The sequence below is a fragment of the Anabrus simplex genome, chromosome X, assembly GCF_040414725.1.
Source record: "Anabrus simplex isolate iqAnaSimp1 chromosome X, ASM4041472v1, whole genome shotgun sequence".
NCBI classification, from domain to species: Eukaryota; Metazoa; Arthropoda; class Insecta; order Orthoptera; family Tettigoniidae; genus Anabrus; species Anabrus simplex.
The window spans coordinates 112,865,471-112,886,602 of NC_090279.1; the positions used below are offsets into that span (position 1 = coordinate 112,865,471).

General features: G+C 42.5%; 1 protein-coding gene across 1 annotated transcript in view; it reads right to left on the reverse strand.

Annotated features, from left to right (window-relative positions):
* Positions 1 to 19,814, reverse strand: part of LOC136886065 (CD209 antigen-like protein D) — a 33,213-nt gene extending 13,399 nt beyond the window's left edge. The window contains exons 1-3 of the mRNA XM_067158796.2: positions 19,772 to 19,814; positions 7,200 to 7,308; positions 4,068 to 4,112 (exon numbers count right to left, since the gene is read on the reverse strand). Of these exons, the coding sequence (XP_067014897.2) occupies positions 4,068 to 4,112; positions 7,200 to 7,308; positions 19,772 to 19,804 (187 nt within the window). The 5' untranslated portion in view covers positions 19,805 to 19,814. The remainder of the gene's footprint in view (positions 1 to 4,067; positions 4,113 to 7,199; positions 7,309 to 19,771) is intronic.
* Positions 19,815 to 21,132: the final 1,318 nt, after the last annotated feature.

Sequence of the window (21,132 nt, forward strand, 5' to 3'; positions counted from 1 at the left end):
GGCTCGAATCGGCCTACCACCACATAGACTTCTAGCCTCAACAATCTTGCCTAGCAGGAAGATCAGTACTTCTATCTACGTGATAGACTGATGTGTGCGCACAGTAAACCAGTGCTTCTACGTACGTGATGTGTGCGGACTGTACCAGTGCTTCTACCTACGTGATGTGTGCGGACTGTACCAGTGCTTCTACCTACGTGATAGACTGATGTGTGAGGACTGTACTACCAGTGCTTCTATCTACGTGATAGACTGATGTGCGCGGACTGTACTACCAGTGCTTCTATCTACGTGATAGACTGATGTGCGCGGACTGTACTACCAGTGCTTCTATCTACGTGATAGACTGATGTGCGCGGACTGTACTACAGTGCTTCTATCTACGTGATAGACTGATGTGTGCGGACTGTACTACAGTGCTTCTATCTACGTGATAGACTGATGTGTGCGGACTGTACTACAGTGCTTCTATCTACGTGATAGACTGATGTGTGCGGACTGTACTACAGTGCTTCTATCTACTGATAAACTGATGTGTAAAATGAATAATCGACAATATCAAAATCGTGTTAAATCACTTCTGAAAAAGCCCACAGTTTTCTGCTAGATTCAGCTGGATTGAAAATTGAACATAATAGATCCTTTTATGTTGCCGGATTATCCTATGGATTTCCATAACATTTTATTCGACTGGCTGCCATCTCTCGAGAACCCAATGATTCCTGAACTCGCCTGCTCTGACTGTATGAGGGGTGACATTTGGCGCAGCATGTGTTGTTTTGTACAAACATTAAAACCAGAGCATGATTTGCTGCTTTCCTCTCGAGAAATGCTAAAAAATAAATAAACCTTCACTCACAACGAATAAGAGTTCTCTGAAAGCTTTATCTCATGAACCATGCTCCTGCTTGCCACTAAAACATTGTACTACCACAGCAGTAGCATCATCATTTAAATCATCTTCACTAGTTTCCTCAAATGAGCTTCAGACGGCAAAGTGGCGGGAGGTCGTGAAGTACTGTTAACCACTGCTAGAGTTCATTTTTAAACGAAGAGAATCCAAGACAACTCATTCCTTTGTTAACTTCCAGTTGGCATTTCTTTAACATTTTATCGAATATAGTTTTCTATTTCTCCACACCACAAACCTCTCTGGACTGAGAGAGGCCCGCCCCACCCCTTCACGGTAAGGGAAGGGAACTTAAGTGCGTAACAAGTTCAATACAGTGAGCTCTTCGAGTACGAGCTGACTGGCCTGAGAGAGGCCCGCCCCACCCCTTCACGGTGCGGGATGAGATCTGAAGTGCGTAGCAAGTTCAATACAGAGAGCTCTGTGATTACGAGCTGTCTGCTTGGTCTGAGAGAGGCCCGTCCCACCCCTTCACGGTGCGGGATGAGATCTGAAGTGCGTAACAAGTTCAATACAGAGAGCTCTGTGATTACGAGCTGTCTGTTTGGTCTGAGAGAGGCCCGCCCCACTCCTTCACGGTAAGGGAAGGGACCTGAAGTGCGTAACAAGTTCAATACAGTGAGCTTCATGAGTACGAGCTGACTGGACTGAGAGAGGCCCGCCCCACCCCTTCACGGTACGGGAAGGGAACTGAAGTGCGTAACAAGTTCAATACAGAAAGCTCTGTGTTTACGAACTGACTGTTTGGTCTGAGAGAGGCCCGTCGCACCCCTTCACGGTGCGGGAAGGGACCTGAAGTGCGTAACAAGTTCAATACAGTGAGCTCATCGAGTACGAGCCGACTGTTTGGTCTGAGAGAGGCCCACCCCACCCCTTCACGGTACGGGAAGGGAACTGAAGTGCGTAAGAAGTTCAGTACAGTGAGCTGTTCGAGTGCGAGCTGACTGGTCTGAGAGAGGCCCGTCCCACCCCTTCACGGTACGGGAAGAGAACTGAAGTGCGTAACAAGTTCAATACAGAAAGCTCTGTGTTTACGAACTGACTGTTTGGTCTGAGAGAGGCCCGTCCCACCCCTTCACGGTGCGGGAAGGGAACTGAAGTGCGTAACAAGTTCAATACAGTGAGCTTCATGAGTGCGAGCTGACTGTTTGAGATATCAGTGGCTTAACATTGTATCGTGAGTAAAAGATGTGCGAGATAATTAACAAAAACCTGTAATTATGACTTATTTTAATTTAGCTACATTTCCCGTGTTTCGTTGACACCTCCATTTGCTCAATATTAATAATTCTGGAACCATCTAAATGTACACAAATCACTTGTTAGAGCGTACAGTGTTCAGTCAAAGTCGGATCAGCCCACAAGAGTAACTGCAAAGCTTCTTCTAAATATTGCATATAGTTGGCGGCATTAGAACCACTTCAAAATATGTAAATGGAGAGTAGGTTGATCCATATTTGATTATTCTTTCTTAAGAGTGAACCACATTTTGTTAACTTCATCATTTGTACACATTTTGGTTGAATTAAGCCAGGCGCTTGGAAGATATTAAATGGTTAATCTAAGCTTTTAAACAAGTTAACACAGTGTTGGCCTGCGAGGCCCATGTTACACTACTGTACAATAAATGAGGACTTATACAAAACAGGAGCATACATGACATCAGAACTCATCAAGGGAACCGCCTTTCTCAAGCCAAATTATGAGAATATTGTGAAAGGAAACGCTTAACACTGGAACACAGCGGGACATAAGTCACTGGTGTGTAAGCATTCAGGGTTCTGTTATAGGGTGTATGTGACTTTAGGGTCATCACATAGTGTAGTTCTCTTTCGGGAGGTCTAAGGAGTTGTCTGAGTTAAGGTTTGGTTCACTGAAAAATGTGATATAACACAAGTTGTAGGAATCGCAGGTTTTGTTCGATTCTTTCACGTACAAATTGACCTTATAACCGGATAATAGCGGATATGATTTTTAGTTGCAGTCCTGTGCGATGCTGTGTCCATGTCACATCGCATTACAGATGGAACAAAGCAGTCAATTTAGTTTTTTGATAGCGCAAACGAATAGGGGAGACATCAATAACAACGTGTTTCTTGATTGTTCAGTCACAGTGTTTTACTGTACCGTTGTTGAGGTTCTATCCGCGTTTGTCGTACTTCACAGAACTGCCACAATTATCATTTAAACACCGGAAGTAGTATGTGAACTGAACCGCGAATTCTTGGAGACGTCTTGTATTCCACTGCTGTTTGAGGAACGGGTACAGTGCTAGTAAATAAATACGTGGAGTTAGCACCTCCCTTAGATCCTCTAGCAGCTGACGAGTGAGACAGAGTTGAGCACACCATGGAGGCTGTTTGCTAAATTGTGGATGTATTGCATTTCGCTTGGAAGTGTAGATCCCTAGTAGTTCTATTGACTAGGTTCTTGTTGCTCTCCTTCCATACAACATGAGACAAACTCAGATAACCTCACACACAGATATTTGTCTCGTGCCGAACTGAGGAGCCACGGAAAATCACATCCACGACCTCTGTAATACAAGCCTACAGTCGTTTTCACGTGACACTCACCGGATCCCACCTTCAGATCAGACGCAAGACCCTCTCGTATCTCCTCTTACAACAAGTTTATCATATTATCTTTACTGCACTCGTTCTGCAGACTGCTGCTCCAAGCAAGCATCTATACTGCAACTACAGAGTGAGCACTTTATCTGTGAAACGTTTGTGCTGTGGGAAGTTCAAGGGTCGTGGAGTGTAAGAATCCGGCAAGAGTAATTCAGGTTAAACAACTCTTTAGTTATATGTCGTGTCACTGAATGACCAATTGAAACTGTCTCCGTTAATATTCTACTTATTTTTTATCCATCTCTTGAAAGTGCGTGAAATTCCCTACTACGTGGGGGGATGATTTTAAGTAATATGCCAGGCCACCTTTATATTGTCTGTGTTTACACCTCTCTCCTTTTATTCCTCTCATCGAATTAAGTTTATTGATATCCAGGACTAGGAATGCCAAAATCTCTAAACGTCTCTTGAGGAAATGAATGGTTTCGGTTCGAATGTATGTGAGCCATAAACGAATATTCGTTTGCTCTCCCGTACACAAGTCACAGTTAACCTGTTTAACCAATTAACCGTTTTTTACTCACCTGAACGAGGACAGGACTTTGCTTTAGTAGCAGACATCGAGGTATCTGGAAGAAAAACACGCACCAAATATTTAATTTCTGATAAATTGTGATCCTGAATATCTATCAGAAACTATGTAAATAATATAAAGAAAGAATTATTTCAGGTTCACCAAAAAAGGGCCACTTCTAATTATTGTTATGTTTAACAAAATATGTACCAAGATTATTGTATGTTTTTCACTCTTTCTATTAAAGATTTCTTGTTGTCCTCATCATGATAAGAAAGGTGTATTTGGTTTCTTTTATCATTCTTGAAGGTGAAGATTCCTTACTTAGTTCCTGTTGCACAAGTAGAAGGCTATTATAGTAGATATTAATACTTATTACTGTAGTTTCAAAGGAGCAGCGGTCATATTAAAACATGCTGGTGTCAGTTTTACAGAGAGGAACCTTGAATTTACAGCAAGATATAAATTGTCTCAGTTACAGCTGATGCCACGTAAACAAGTTACAAAAATTAATATCGAATGTTTTCTTTTCTGTCTGACCTGAAAGAAAAGGGGGGAATAAATTTTCAAGTTGTGAACTGAGAAAATGTTCGCAACTTATAGGATATGCACATTTTAAAAAGCTGGTTTCCGGTTGTGAAGTGTATTGAAAAACTTCACCGGAAACTTCCGTATTATACGTTTGGAGAGTTACGTGTGTAGCATTCTGTTTGGAACACAGCTAACAACATGTGGCCTGCTCCTCCTCTCCTGCAGTAGTGAGCCCACGAGGTCTTCCAGTCCAACACCGTATGAACTGTCCCTTGGACGGGGAACACAGAATATTAGGTACCACCGAGCAGTGAACGTGTTTCTTAAGGAGACTCAGAATGCTAAAAACAGGAAACATTCTTAGATTTTAGTCCTTCAATGCTGTGAAGTACCACAAGCCTTTTCACTCCGGTGTACTGCCGAAGACCAGACGTCAGAGAGACTCTTCTTTCTCATACTGCCGCACAGGATCTAAACGAAGGGTGGTACTATTTGCCAGTAACTAAATTACATGCAATGATACTTGACCTGTTGGGAAAAGAGCGAGAGAGAAGGTTCTCGCTAGGGCCGAGTGAAAATTTATTAGGAAACTCGTACTAAAATGCATGTTCGTAACTGTAGTTATTTATAGTTGAAAATAAATTATTCCCTTCTTACAAGAGGTCCATACAATCCCTCTGTTTCCTATGCATGCGTCTACATTTTCACACTTTTATTGTAATATGTACGTCTGCTGAACAGAAACACCTTCACCGCATTTTCTCAAAATACTCATCTGGTTCTGCCACCATCACATCAATAATATTCCTTCATCTATTCGATTCCGTCACTTTCTCATCCACCTCTTCCTCACAGGTTAATTTAAATTTCTGTCATTTGCATTACCTTCCGAGTTGACAGTTGACCGATCAACACATTCACATTATTTTCTGTGCCGTTACCCAAATCATTGTTTCCGCGTTTGTATCAATCTATCCAAGTCTGTACCCCCAAACTATCATCTCTTGAACTTCGTGTTTCTCATCTTTAACCTTTTAATTATTCTTTAATCCGAATAAATACTTCCCCTGCTATCGGTTACATTCTATCTCTACAGTAAACTTTCATACAATTTCCGCATCATTATGTCACTTGTCCTCTGTATCTCTCTCCTGATTGATGCATACACACTCACTCCCAGTCTCACATATATCTACTCCTTAGTTCATGTAAAGTACCCCTCCACTCAGTATCCCTCCTAGGAGGTATCGCACTGATTCATAACAAGATCCCACACTATGTTGGTAGTTATTCCTGCTTGCCGTACGTTCTTCGTACCAACATGGAAAACTGTCACACAAAACTCTCACCGTCCTCATTCCTCTACCTTGGTTCCCTTTCTTCCATGTACTTTCTCCACGAGCCTAACTATAGAGTCCTTAATGAACAGATCCTCGACCCCATCCACTTCATCAGATCGCGTCCCGTACTAGTCTCTACGTATCTCTTTATTCTTACCTGTCACCTTCCTGTAACACTCTGATATTTCCCTCTGTGTTTTACCAGCGACGACACATAGATACACTCGTCAAAATTCCCCTTGCCTTGATCCCTTTGCCCTCACTTCTCTACCCCTCAAAATATTAGGCCTACCTGTCTTTCCGAACTTCCCCTGTTCTCCGTCATAAGCCTAAACACTTTTACATACTTATCCCATAACTCCCTCCAGTCAACTTCTCTTGGTTTGTTCTATGATCGTGCATCTCACCTTAAGCTTCACAGTGTAACGGTTAGCGCAATTACTTGCAATGCTAGAGGGCCCACGATTCTTTCCCACTATTTCGAGAAATGTAATGTTGGCAGTGCTGCAGGTATGTAGTTCAATATGCTCACCCGCATTGGGAGTGCTGCTGGAAAGAACTGCACAACCTCGAGGCAAGTACACGAGTTTTCGTTACTTACCTCAAGAATTCTTCTGTAACACCACATTTCAAAGGCTCTACCCTCTTTCTCTGATAAGCATGTTTCTGTCTCATGGAGTCTCATGTTCCAGGTAAATACTTTCGCGAACGACACCCTGAATTGTATATTTATGATGATTAGAAAGTTTCGTTTAAAAGAAGGCGTAATTTACCAAATGCTGATCTTCGATAAATGACCAGCTAGTGTCGTCTGTTATTTCCTAGCTCACGAAATTCCTCCACTTCCTTAGTGAGTACATTTACTAGTTTATATCACTTACTTCACCTGACTTTATCTACTACATTCCACTGCCCTTCCCTAGGATTTGTTTGATTTCCACCAGAACAATGACTACTTCTTCATATCCCACATTGCCTGCTCTATATACACTTTGAACTGTAAAATAGACAGACTACACACCTGTCTCACTTGCTGGTGGATTGTTACTTCCATTATTCTGACCAGTACAGTTTCTTTTGTTCTTCGTTCGCTGAAATTAATTCCAATCCCCTCCGGAATATCAGAACGCAGTATACAATATTGAATATGGAGGAGTGTGACACAAGCACGTTCCCTAGCTGATAGCCCCTGGATAGAGAGGAGATTCGCCCACACAGAATGAGGTCCTACTCCTTTGAGTTAAGGCATACCGACTGTGAATGAGGCTTACCGTGTAATGGTGAATGTACAGAAGTCACCGAATCCAGCTGCTTCATTTCACTGCTATCATGAGAAGATTTATCATGGTTCTCCGTTGATGCGAATCGTCGCATGTCAACCTGTAACGAAGATCGGAAACTTTTGACATAGAAAATTAAAGCCTACACTTAGTTCACAATCCACTGTATTTCTAAGATGAGCAAGGACACCCACTTGAAACAATCCTACATCTTCACACTCGTGCGTACGTCCTGGACTACTACGGCTCCAGGCAGTGTAACAGTAGATATCGCGGAGCTGGATAACTTATTACGGCTAGAGGCAGGGTAGCAGTAGATATCGCGGTGCTGGATAACTTATTACGGCTCGAGGCAGGCTAGCAGTAGATATCGCGGAGCTGGATAACTTATTACGGCTCGAGGCAGGGTAGCAGTAGATATCGCTGAGCTGGATAACTTATTACGGCTCGAGGCAGGGTAGCAGTAGATATCGCGGAGCTGGATAACTTATTACGGCTCGAGGCAGGGTAGCAGTAGATATCGCTGAGCTGGATAACTTATTACGGCTCGAGGCAGGGTAGCAGGAGATATCGCGGAGCTGGATAACTTATTACGGCTCGAGGCAGGGTAATAGATATCATCTGGCTGGACTACTTGTTACTTGTGGCAGTAGATTTACCTGGCTTGACTACTTGTTACTTGTGGCAGTAATGTATATCGCTTTGCTGGTCTACTTGTCACTGCTCCAGGTAGTGCAGCAGTCCGCTGCAAAGGGTCGAGAATATCGTCGTCAGCGAGCGCTGGGACCAAAGTGCTGATAGCGCGGAGCTGTGTGCTCTCCATTTTGTTGTATGGAGTAGCATCATTTGAAATGTGGGTCTATCTGTAGAAATGTGCTCGGCTGCTAAGATCATGAAGATCTCATATCATGAGGCGCCTTCCTCCAAATAAATATACAACGGAGGATCGAGGGAAGAAGGGGCCTGGGAGACCCCGCACGTCTTGGCTGGGAAACCTGCGACTTCGGTTCAGCCAACAGCAAAACTAGGATCGTGACGGATACGGCAGTGTGATGCTAATTTATCCGGGAGACTTAGCGTCCAAAGGTAAAAGTGGAATTGATCATTGCACGGAATAATGTACTGTTGTCCCGCTATTGCTGCAATGCTCTCCTCCCACTTATCTCAACCACTGACAGTACAACACGTTCCCTTGTTTGAACATTCTTCAATCAAAAAATATCCCTCTCAAATTGTATTAAATTCCATTACACTAAATTGTCCATCTCCATGGTGAAATGGTTAGTATGGTTTGGTGAAACAGGTACCGAGTTCGGTTCCCTGCCGTGTCGGGATTTTAACTTTAAATGGTTAATCGAGTGCTGGGTGTTGTGTTGTCTTCCTAAGTAGAGTTCGCATCCCCAGAGACATGCAGGTCGCCTGTAAGACCTACACCAGGCCTGCTCGGAGGGCATTCGCCATTAATACTGTACCAGGGCACACTCTCTGGGGCCAGTTCTCTCTGTTCTCTCTGTATACTAACTTGAACTTATGTAGTACAAGAAGGTTTGATTATCTACAGTTAGATGTCTCTATCAACTGTTTAATTGCCCAACTCCCCGCTGGCGGGAAAACGATAGTTAATTGTGTACCGGGCGGTACACCTCCACGCCGCTAATTCAAATATTGCGCCAGTTGAAACCTCCCTACAGGAGAAATTCTGAACTTTAAAATCTGTATTAAATCAAAGGTTTCACGGAATTTGGTATTCATAAGTTTGTTCTTTGTTAAATTTCTTTCAGTCATTTGTTGGGTTGGCAGTATAACCATTCTCTTTCCGCCAGTTTTGAATTTAACCAATCGGTGATTTCTGTAATTAATTTTCCTCCAATCATAGCTTTCTTCCTCAGGTTTCCATGTGTAATTCCTTGTCTACCAATAAAGTTGAAGGGGTGTGTCTTTTTCATTCTTGAAAGGTCTCGAATTTTCCACGAGGGTATAAAAACGGCTGATTTTATGGTCTCGGGGCCACTTCAGTAACATCTTTCGCAGTGTGTGAACATATACGGTATAGCAGGGGGCGGGAAGCGCCTTTTTCTTCGGGCAGCAGTTCATCCACAAGGTAATGGCCGTTTAATAACTTTATTTCTTGCTAGCTCAGCAGTTTAACCCTCGGGGCAGGTTCGAAGCTTTTCTCATGTAACCGATCTTTAAAATGTAATAGACATTTGGTAAAATGTCGTCTCTTTGACTACAAATTGGGATAGAGAGTGCCCAACCCTCCCGAGCTCCCACTCATATTGTTTTGAGGTGACTACGTTTTCATAACCGTTTTTCTTCTCTTCGTAATGTATTAAAGTTTTCTTATCGTGTCACCTCCATAGTATGGGATTAGCCCCTGTATAACTGGCCGAGTGCCACCTAGGTTTTAAGAAGTTTCATGTAGGAGTGCAAGCTACGCCTCCAGTCAAGTTGGTTTGTTGGGCCATTTAATTAACCCAGTGTTTGCTTTCTTCATGTGAAGGCCCTGTAGGTTGGGTACAAGATACCCCCGTTTCACTGTATGTGTGCCTTAAGGGCAGTTAGGAATGAAGGTTGTTGTAGCCTTTGATAGGCTGGTAAAATTGAGAGCGGGTCTGCTCTTATCCTCTTAACTTGGCAATTAGGAGCAAGTGCTCCTTGTACTTAGGGGTTTTGTGCCCTGTAACTATTGTGGTGGTGAGCTGAGAGCTCAGAAATTAATCTTGGGGGCTCTGTAAATTATGAAATTGTTAACCTGCTACTTGGTACCTGTTACATCTTTGTTATTTGTTGTCATTTGTTGATTTTGAAAAGAAAATATAACCTTTGTTAAAGTTTTAAATTAACTTTAATTTCGTAAGTTGAGACCTATTCTCGCCCGCACCTTCTTTCACCTCTAACTACCACGGATAACTCCGTAACAAATTGTTAAGGGAAAATTGATTTCTACCATTGACTGACCTTACCTTTAAAGACTGCTTTGTTCATGTATCAAAATTATCAATACTTCTCTTGGTTTCTTCCCCAATAGGAATCAACCCATCAGAATTTTGTAAATATTTTCTCTAGCCAATTAAAGTCGGGGGGGGGGAGGGGTAAAAGAATTCAGCCTATAATTAAAGAGTTCTCGAATCTTACCCTCAAAAGTACTATAAATCCTGGGCGCATCAGGGCAGTTTTGTCTTCTTCATAGCTTCAGTCAATTGAGTGCCACGTGTCCTAACGGAGGCGGTTTCAGCGGGCGGTATTCGGATGACACGGTAAAGCAACGTAATGGCAGAATTTTTTAAAAACATGTGATAGCTCCTGCAGATATCTTGAGAGGAATGTTTACGTCTTTTATTTCATGTATTTGATGGCTTAAATGTAGAATGTTCAGCCAGTCTGAGGACTCTATCCTGTTCCCTACCGGGAGATATGTTCTGTAAGGGAACAACGAGTGGTGACTCTCTGTCCTGTTCCCTACTGGGAAATATGTACTGTAAGGGAACAACGAGTGGTGACCCTCTGTGCTGTTCCCTACTGGGAAATATGTATTGTAAGGGAACAACGAGTGGTGACCCTCTCTCCTGTTCCCTACTGGGATACATGCACTGTAGGAGAACAACGAATAGTGACCCTCTGTCCTGTTCCTACTGCGAAATATATACTCTAAGAGAACAACGAGTGGTGACCCACTGTCCTGTTCCTTACTGCGAAATATGTACTGTAAGGGAACAACGAGTAGTGACCCTCTGTCCTGTTCCCTACTGCGAAATATATACTCTAAGGGCACAACGAGTGGTGACCCTCTGTGCTGTTCCCAGCTGGAAAATATGCACTGTATGGGAACAACGAGTGGTGACCCTCTGTCCTGTTCAATACTGGGAAATATGTACTGTGAGGGAACAACGAGTGGTGACCCTCTGTCCTGTTCCCTACTGCGAAATATATACTCTAAGGGAACAATGAGTGGTGACCCACTGTCCCGTTCCCTACTGCGAAATATATACTCTAAGGGAACAATGAGTAGTGACCCTCTGTCCTGTTCCCTACTGTGAAATATATACTGTAAGGAAATAACGAGTGGTGACCTCTATCCTGTTCCCTACTGGGAAATATGTACTGTAAGGGAACAACGAGTAGTGAACCTCTACCCTGTTCACTACTAGGAAATATGTACTGTAAGGGAACAACGAGTGGTGACCCTCTGTCCTGTTCACTACTAGGAATATGTACTGTAAGGGAACAACGAGTGGTGACCCTCTGTGCTGTTCCCTACTGGGAAATATGTATTGTAAGGGAACAACGAGTGGTGACCCTCTGCCCTGTTCCCTACTGGGAAATATGTACTGTAAGGGAACAACTAGTAGTGACCCCCTGTCCTGTTCCCTACTGGGAAATATGTACTGTAAGGGAACAACGAGTGGTTACCCTCTGTCCCGTTCCCTAAAAGGAGACATGCACTGTAAGGGAACAACGAGTAGTGACCCTCTGTCCTGTTCCCTACTGGAAAATATGTAATGTAACGGAACAACGGGTGGTGACACTCTGTCCTGTTCCCTACTGGGAAATAAGTACTGTAAGGGAACAACGAGTGGTGACACTCTGTCCTGTTCCCTACTGGGAAATATGTAATGTAAGGGGACAACGATTGGTGACACTCTGTCCTGTTCCCTACTGGGAAATATGTAATGTAAGGGAACAACGAGTGGTTACCCTCTGTCCCGTTCCCTAAAAGGAGACATGCACTGTAAGGGAACAACGAGTAGTGACACTCTGTCCTGTTCCCTACTGGGAAATGTGTAATGTAAGGGAACAGCGAGTGGTGACCCTCTCTCCTGTTCCCTACTGTGAAATATGAACAACGAGTGGTGACCCTCTGTCCTGTTCAATACTGGGAAATATGTACTGTAAGGGAACAACGAGTGGTGACCCTCTGTCCTGTTCCCTACTGGGAAATATTTACTGTAAGGGAACAACGAGTAGTGACCCTCTGCCCTGTTCACTACTAGGAAATGCGTACTGTAAGGGAACAACGAGTGGTGACCCTCTGTACTGTTCCCTACTGGGAAATATGTACTGTAAGGGAACAACGAGTGGTGACCCTCTGTCCTGTTCCCTACTGGGAAATATGTACTCTAAGGGAACAACGAGTGCTGACCCTCTGCCCTGTTCCCTACTGGGAAATATGTACTGTAAGGGAACAACGAGTGGTGACCCTCTGTTGGTTCCCTTGCAACTTGGCTTGGGGTGACGAAAGTTTCTAAACCGTTCAAATTCTTAACACTCTTTTGAAATTTAATGTTCTCATTTAGTCACACCGCTGTAGAATAGGCTTAGCCTCTGTATCATTGGGCCATAGGCCCACTTAGGGTTTGAGTATTTCTAGAAGGAATGCAGGTTTTCTGCCTCCTTCACTTTGTTATTGCCGGTTATAACTAGGCCATTCGGTATGGGTTCTCATGCTCCTGTAAATCCATTTTGGGGTGTAGAATTGAGTCTGGTGTAAATGATGTGAACTGGCTTGGGGGACAGAAAGTTATCAACTGTTAAGCAATAGACAAGCTGTCGTAGGGGCTACCTTGTGTGAGTTCTTTAATTAAGAGCAACCGATAGGTTGGAAGTTTGCATTTAGAAACTGATGCCTCTGTGAGGTTGGACGATGCGCAGTCTCCCATATTGTGTAAAGGATAAGAGGAAATAGTGATCTTGTAAATTTGGTTCTTGCAACTCAGCTCTCTTCTCTGTAAATTAACATCTGTAACTTTATCCCTACGAGAGCCCTGCCACCTCAAATTCAAGAATATTATTTCCGAGTGCAAAGGCTGACTGCATGCACTATTATGAAAGTCGAAGTGTACAAACTATCTTTGAAGGGATTTCGTCCTCTATAGATCATATTTGTGTTTTGCTTCCCGTCCGCAAACGTTTAGGGAACTTGAGGCCATGTGACGTCTGCGGAAGGAGTAAAATATGCCGACGCTCTGGGAGTCGCTCACGACCCACCACTTTCTTCTAATCTCGGTCACCTCCTCGTCAAACTTTCATTCCCCGCAAATGCTATGAGTGTGGGCCGATCACATAAGAAACAAGTGTCCTCTATTGAAAACAAATGAACCTTCGTCTCCTTCAGGCTGTTTCAAAAATTATGTGGATCATGTACACACCTGTAAATTACAAAGTAGTACTCCTCCACGTTCAACCTCTAGTAACAACAGCTGACCGGCTGAGTCGTTTCCTATAGGCTTTCTCACCAGAATTGGCTTTCATTATTTTGGTACTTGAAGGTTTTCAACACTTCCTTATCATCCCGCCAGCTTTCTATCTGGCCAATAACAAATTTTCTGAAATTACTTTTCAGCCAATCACAGGGATATTGCAGGTTTTTGGTTTATCAAATAAAATGAGAGGGTGTGTCCGGATTTATTCTGGAGCCTTCTCGAACCCGCCTCTAGGGTATATAAGCCTCGACATTTCCAAGTTACCTTGTCATATTGATCGTCGAGGTTCAGAGTGTGTGTGTTAACTAGGACAGGGAGCAGCAGGCAGAACATCAGCCCAGGTAATTGGCCACCAGTTTCCTCTCTCCGCAGACTTACCAGAGGGGAATCCCCTTCCTAGGAATGTAAAATACTTCTTCTCATGTAAAATTTAATAAAGATTTAAACTGTAAATCGAGGATAGAGAGTGCATTACACTCTTGAGTTCTCCTTCAATTTATCGTGAGGTGACTACGATTTTGTAACTGTCTCTCTTTCTATGAAGCATTAATTAACCTTTCTTGCTAATCACCTCACTAGCTTGGGATTAGCCTCTGTATCATCGGGCCGCGAGCCCAAGTAGGTTTTTATTCTTGGTACATTTTGAGTTTGGGCCAGTAATATTAACCTGTTCATCTTTTCCACGAAGGCCCAGTCGTATGGGTACTAGATACCGCTGTATTAACTAAATTGTAAGTGGTAGGTTGTGCGGAGAGAGGCCAGACCTTATAAGTTATTTGTAAAGTTGCCTTATGTAGGCTGTAAGAAACTGCGAGCCAGTCTGCTTTGTTGAATTCGGATAGCATGTAAACTCTTTTCTGACTTGAGTGTAATATTGAGCGGTGCTTTTGCAAGGCTGTAAATTGTATCGGTTGGAGCAGTGTGCTTTGGAATATTGTGTGTAATTAAACGCTAATTTGGCGACAATGCAAACTTGTATATTTGAAGCCCAAAACTGTTAAATTCCCCATTCTGGGCTTTTCTATTCTGGTATCAAAATTGTCATTGTACCTGATGCATTGGTTTCCCTTCTCTAAGTGAAGAATTTTGTTAAGTTTGAGATCTGAAAAGAAATATAACTCTTATTTAAAGTTTTAAATTCATTTTCTGATATCGTAGTTAGACCCAGCTTGTGCCCGTAAAATGATTCTTTTGGCGAAATGTTCCTACAGTTACCCGTTTCAAGGGTAATAATGACCATCTGCATAATTGTTAGCTTTAGTTTCTCCAAAGTCCTAATTTTTAACACCTCCCGCAAAGCAAGATTGGGGCACAGTCTGCCAGACGAGCTAGAAAATTGAAATTTGGCAAAATTATATGTCATATCCTGTAACGGACGGAAAGATTCGAAGATCTTTAAATATTTCAATTTTTAACCCCCGAGAAATTCTGAATATTGAGGTAATTTTAATGTCGGTGCAGACCTTCGTTTCGGGGAATTTCGCGGCTAAACGGCAAGTCTTATCACAAAACGGATGGAGCAATCTGAGTTCAATTTGGAGTGGTCTACGACTTTGGTCCTATGACGTTTGGTTATATATATGTTCTTTAGATTTTATATTTCTCAATAATACCTACATTTTCCTCTTCGTACACGTATAATTCGTACTTCGAATCACTTTTACGAAAGGTGGAATCACCTAGTTCTGCAAGAACATTGACTCACCCAGTATCCATACGCGAGCCAAATTCTATGTTTGTAGAAGTCGTATTACTACCAAAAACTATTGCACTGTGAGAAAACCTTACCCAAACCTTACCCAGTTCAAGATTTCTAACTCAATTTAAACCATAAATAAATGATACAGGAGAATGTATCTTAATATCAGGCATTTAGACAGCTATATGTGGCTTATTATGATGGTACAATCAGTTTGTCGATATGATGTAACGTTTAGCAGCAGTTAATCTGTAAAATCTGTAAACATGCGTATAATTCGTATGTCGATTCTTATACTGTATATGCAATGAGGTCGATTTTTAGCGATGTAAGGGTGTGTTTGCAGTTATAATTAATATTTTACATCGGTAGTGACTCTCAGCAGGAGGTTATCTGCTATTGTTATCATCACCCCCCTTATCGACTTTGACTCTCAGTAGGAAGAGATCCTTCTCCAACTCCTTTGTAACCAGGACTAGTAGAATAGAATACTGTACATTACCGCAGCGACGCACGGGTACATTTGCTAGTCACTACATAAAACTAGGTAACATGGCAGTAATTAGTATCTTAAACACCGAACCGGATGGCTTATATAACCTCTCGTCGTACTACGGGCATGTTTACAGCAGTTTAACATAGAGGATGTGATTAGGCATTCGCCTAGCAATCGACGGAATGTACCAGCGGCGCAGCGGTTCGAATCCGGCATCATTAAATTATTTTTTCATCGGTATGTTACTTGAAAACGAAAACACGGACCCTCGTTTGCGACATTCAAACAGTAGAACGACTCTGTTAATCATCCTGTGACCTGCGCATACTCCGCTGGTTAGAGCTTGAATGTACTGTAATATCTGCTGCCATTAGGCATGTTTTCCACAGAGTAATACATTGGCATACTCCCATGGTTAGAGCTTGAATGTACTGTAGTATCTGCTGCCATTAGGCATGTTTTCCACAGAGTCATACGTTGGCATACTCCCCTGGTTAGAGCTTGAATGTACTGCAATATCTGCTGCCATTAGGCATGTTTTCCACAGAGTAATACGGTGGCATACTCCCCTGGTTAGAGCTTGAATGTACTGCAATATCTGCTGCCATTAGGCATGTTTTCCACAGAGTAATACGGTGGCATACTCCCCTGGTTAGAGCTTGAATGTACTGTAGTATCTGCTGCCATTAGGCATGTTTTCCACAGAGTAATACGTTGGCATACTCCCCTGGTTAGAGCCTGAATGTACTGTAATATCTGCAGCCATTAGGCATGTTTTCCCCAGAGTAATACATTGGCATACTCCCCTGGTTAGAGCTTGAATGTACTGTAGTATCTGCTGCCATTAGGCATGTTTTCCACAGAGTAATACGTTGGCATACTCCCCTGGTTAGAGCCTGAATGTACTGTAATATCTGCTGCCATTATGCATGTTTTCCGCAGAGTAATACGTTGGCATACTCACCTGGTTAGAGCTTGAATGTACTGTAATATCTGCTGCCATTAGGCACGTTTTCCACAGAGTAATACGTTGGCATACTCCCCTGGTTAGAGCTTGAATGTACTGTAATATCTGCTGCCATTAGGCATGTTTTCCACTGAGTAATACATTGGCATACTCCGCTGGTTAGAGCTTGAATGTACTGTAGTATCTGCTGCCATTAGGCATGTTTTCCACAGAGTAATACGTTGGCATACTCCCCTGGTTACAGCCTGAATGTACTGTAATATCTGCTGCCATTAGGCATGTTTTCCGCAGAGTAATACGTTGGCATACTCACCTGGTTAGAGCTTGAATGTACTGTAATATCTGCTGCCATTAGGCACGTTTTCCACAGAGTAATACGTTGGCATACTCCCCTGGTTAGAGCCTGAATATACTGTAATATCTGCTGCCATTAGGCATGTTTTCCGCAGAGTAATACGTTGGCATACTCACCTGGTTAGAGCTTGAATGTACTGTAATATCTGCTGCCATTAGGCACGTTTTCCACAGAGTAATACGTTGGCATACTCCCCTGGTTGGAGCTTGAATGTACTGTAATATCTGCTGCCATTAGGCATGTTTTCCGCAGAGTAATACGTTGGCATACTCACCTGGTTAGAGCTTGAATGTACTGTAATATCTGCTGCCATTAGGCACGTTTTACACAGAGTAATACATTGCCATACTCCCCTGGTTAGAGCTTGAATGTACTGTAATATCTGCTGCCATTAAGCATGTTTTCCACAGTGTAATACGTTGGCATACTCCTCATTTATGGGGAAGCAAGACAAAACGCGTGCGAGGCACTACGTCTGTACCAGGGAAGGTAGCTCAACAGGTGACACCCGGTTGCTATGACTTTTCGCCGTATTGAAAGACACCTAAGGACAGCTTGCGTGATTTCCAACCAGCCACTAGTCCGCGGTAGCCCCGTTACATGGGGTGAAACAGAAGAGGCTGTTCTGGAGGCAGCTCGTAATAATCCACACATCAGTACAAGGGCAATTGCATGTAGGTCCGTCTGGCGAATACTGCATTAACATAAATTTCAACCAAACCGTCTGGAGCTACACCAAGAGCTCCATTTTCAAAGCTCGGTGGCTATTAGGCAATCTAGTGTTTCGCCGACGTGTCAGGTTCAAATGATCTAGAAGGCGCACGCATGTCTTCCAGTGTTTAATTACGGCGTGCTATCATGGTGAGACGGTAAATACCAAGATGTCCGGTTGTGTTGTCTGAGCATACCGACAGGGCAGATGTTTTCAGGACGGAATGAATATTGTGGGTCGCATAAAACTACATTGCAATGGGCGGCAGATTCACGCTGTATAATTATTTTACATTAAGTACTGTATATTTGCAGTTCGAACACGAAATACATTAAACCTGTAGTTTTTCTTTTTCTGGTATTTTTCGAACCAGTTGTTTGTGTAGAAGCCGGGTTGTTTCGAACACATTTTGCGGTAGTAAACTGTTTCCTTTCTACCACCGACGGCACAGTCTATGTTGTTCTCCAGGTAGCTTGTTGATAATGTGCAGTAGATGGTTTACCTCGTTATGATTTTAGTTGCGTACTTTCCAAACCGACTCATTGGAATGTAAATTGCGTATGGCTTTTAGTGCCGGGAGTGTCCGAGGATATGTTCGGCTCGCCAGGTGCAGGGTTTTTGATTTGACTTCCGTAGGCGACCTGGGCGTCGTGATGAGGATGAAATGATGGTGAAGACGACACATACACCAAACGTATTTTGACTATGCGTCAAAGATGGGAGGCGTTGATCGCTCTGTTATTTCTGGCAATAACTGAGGCTGAAGGGCACAACAAGATAGATCGTGCACCAAAGTAGAAAGAAAGAAACGAGGCAATGTAAGGGCAAAGTATGAAGTCGACCAGAACATCGTAAGGAAAGGACTCACAACTCAGAGCGATCCACTAATTATTATAACGGAGAAACGCGTTCGGTAAATGAGTGCCACCATTTTGTTTTTTGAAATGTGGCGAAATTAAAACAAGGAATATCAATGTTTAAAAAGGGAGTAAAATGTATCTCCGCCACGAGATAGGACACTGATAAGTACAAGGAATGAATATATAAAAGAGGTGTAAAGGAACAGTAATAGCAATGAATTCAAACCAATCAGTGAATAATTACGAATCAAAGTGTGCGTTTCGAGTTCGAACTGTTCGCCGTTCGGTCAGCTTGGAATTGTGTCTCTTTTGCTTCCCGTTCTGAATTTTGCCTCTCGATCACAACCAGCGCATTCTCGCCTCTCAGCCGTCATTGCCTTCCTCAGCAATTTCTTTATCTATTTTATGGCGTGAAACAATTTTCTCCTTCCGCGGTAGACATTAGTTAGGTTCCAGCGATAGCACATTGGGGCGTACTAGACACTCAAGTGTGTTTAGAGAACCATCTGCTATCCTCCTCGGTCACAGTTTACTTGTGACCGAGGCTCTTTGATACAGCAGGCACCTTCTACACGCGTCCTAGCATACAGCAACTTTTGATACTGGGGATTCAGACACAATTTCATTATTATTACTCTTATTGTTACCATTATGTGACTGTAATTTGAATTTCGATAAGCGAATTTTTTCTAGTTGCATTGTTGTTCATTATAAGGGGAGTGCGGTTTCTCTCTACATTCCCTGGCTCTTTGGGGATAACTAAACGCAACTTGCTGCTGGATGCGGCTTTAGTTATCTTCGCTCTCTGTCATTGTAGTAGCATATTACCTTCAGAAGAGAGATTTACTTTCATTTCTTGAGAATGTTTCTGGTTCTGTTTCTGTGAGATTATTAGCCTGGCAGCACCACCGAGTGATATGCGGGTATAGGAATTACACAAAACCGGCGGAGGAGATTTTGCCATTGCTTTCCTCACCTAATAACAACACCAGTGTGCAGTCGTATTCAAGACCAGCCCTACCTCAAAAACTTTCATACTGTCAGAGCCATAAGTAGGAAGTAAATAAAGTACACGATTGTATCGACAGCTGGCACTTGAGTGGTACTTGCGTTTGGACACACAACTTTTCCGGCATGAGACAGTACTTGTTAACTAGCCGTTAGAGATATTCGTGCAACAATGAGAATTATCGATTCGGTCGAATTGCTTGTACTATGAATGCAGAAGAAAGTTATGAAAGAATACAAGTATTTGAAAGCAAAGAACTTACCAGCACGAGAAGTAGGACCCAGATGATCTTCATATTGACGTAGGGCGTATTCTGACAATGGTCAGTGCTTGCCTTGATGAATATATACCTGAAGGTGTGTGAATATCGGCATGACAATGTAGTTACTGGGGTGAAAGATAAAGGAAAGTACCTACATGATAATATTGCATTTGATTTACGTCCTATTGTTTAATTTTACGATTATCGGAGAAAAAGGAAAGTACAGTCATATATTACAGGAACGTGACGTTCAATATTTCATTTTGTGCTATGACGTGACTGTACTGGCCATTTTCTCGTAATGACACATAATTCAATGCGAGGTGACAGTGGGTTGTATGGGCGTACAGTGCGATTACTTCTCCCGATACATAACATATGGATTCTCGAAGTGTTATCTGCTCTTATTTTAATGTCTGCAATAGCAAAAATAATGTTAATAATAATAATGAGTAGTTATTGATGGTGCATCAGCAATCAGGGCTGTTTGGAATGAACTTGGCATAACAGGGAAGAAGAAATGTTTAAATAATTCCTAAGCAAATTCATCAGATGATAATAGAAATTATGTATCGTTCCTGATGTATCTAACCTTTAGAAGTAGTTAGTAGTCATTATTTTCTCATTACGTTGTCAATCTATTTACAGGACTCCGTTTATGATATACCTAACTTCTCTAATAATATTAATACCTGAAAGGAATTGATCTTGCAACAGGCTCTTACATAGAGTATTTTACAGTTGTAGTTTTATTAACATGTTATTACTTAAAATACACTACACTTGCAACTACCTCTCTGACACATTAGGTAAGGTAAGGGTTGTTCTGCCCGAAGGCAGGTCCGAAACTCCGCAGGGGTGTTCCTGAGCCGGAGTTTACGTGCGGTAGGGTGGCCAGTTCCTTTCCGCTCCTCCATTCCCTTACCCCCACCAAGAGCGCGTGGCAACCCATCCAACTCCTGACCACGCCCGATATTGCTTAACTTCGGAGATCTCACGGGATCCGGTGTTTCAACACGGCTACGGCCGTTGGCTCTCACACATTAAATTAGAAAAAAATGGATAGAAATATAAGTTCAAAGTTTGTGGTGTTAAGTTGTCAACTCATTCAACCCTAACACTTATCATCCCACAGCAAACCACGACATAAACTTAATAGTAATTATAATAAAATAATAAGAGTAATAATATTAATAACAATAATTGATAAATAGAAAATCTGAATGAATAACAATAGTATTAATGGTCTCGTAATCTCTAGCAAGAAGAGGTACAAAGTTTACAGTTGTTAATAGCTTGGTTGATTGACATAGCAAAGGGTGTTAATGCTCTTGACAGGAACAATATTCTACAAAGAGCAT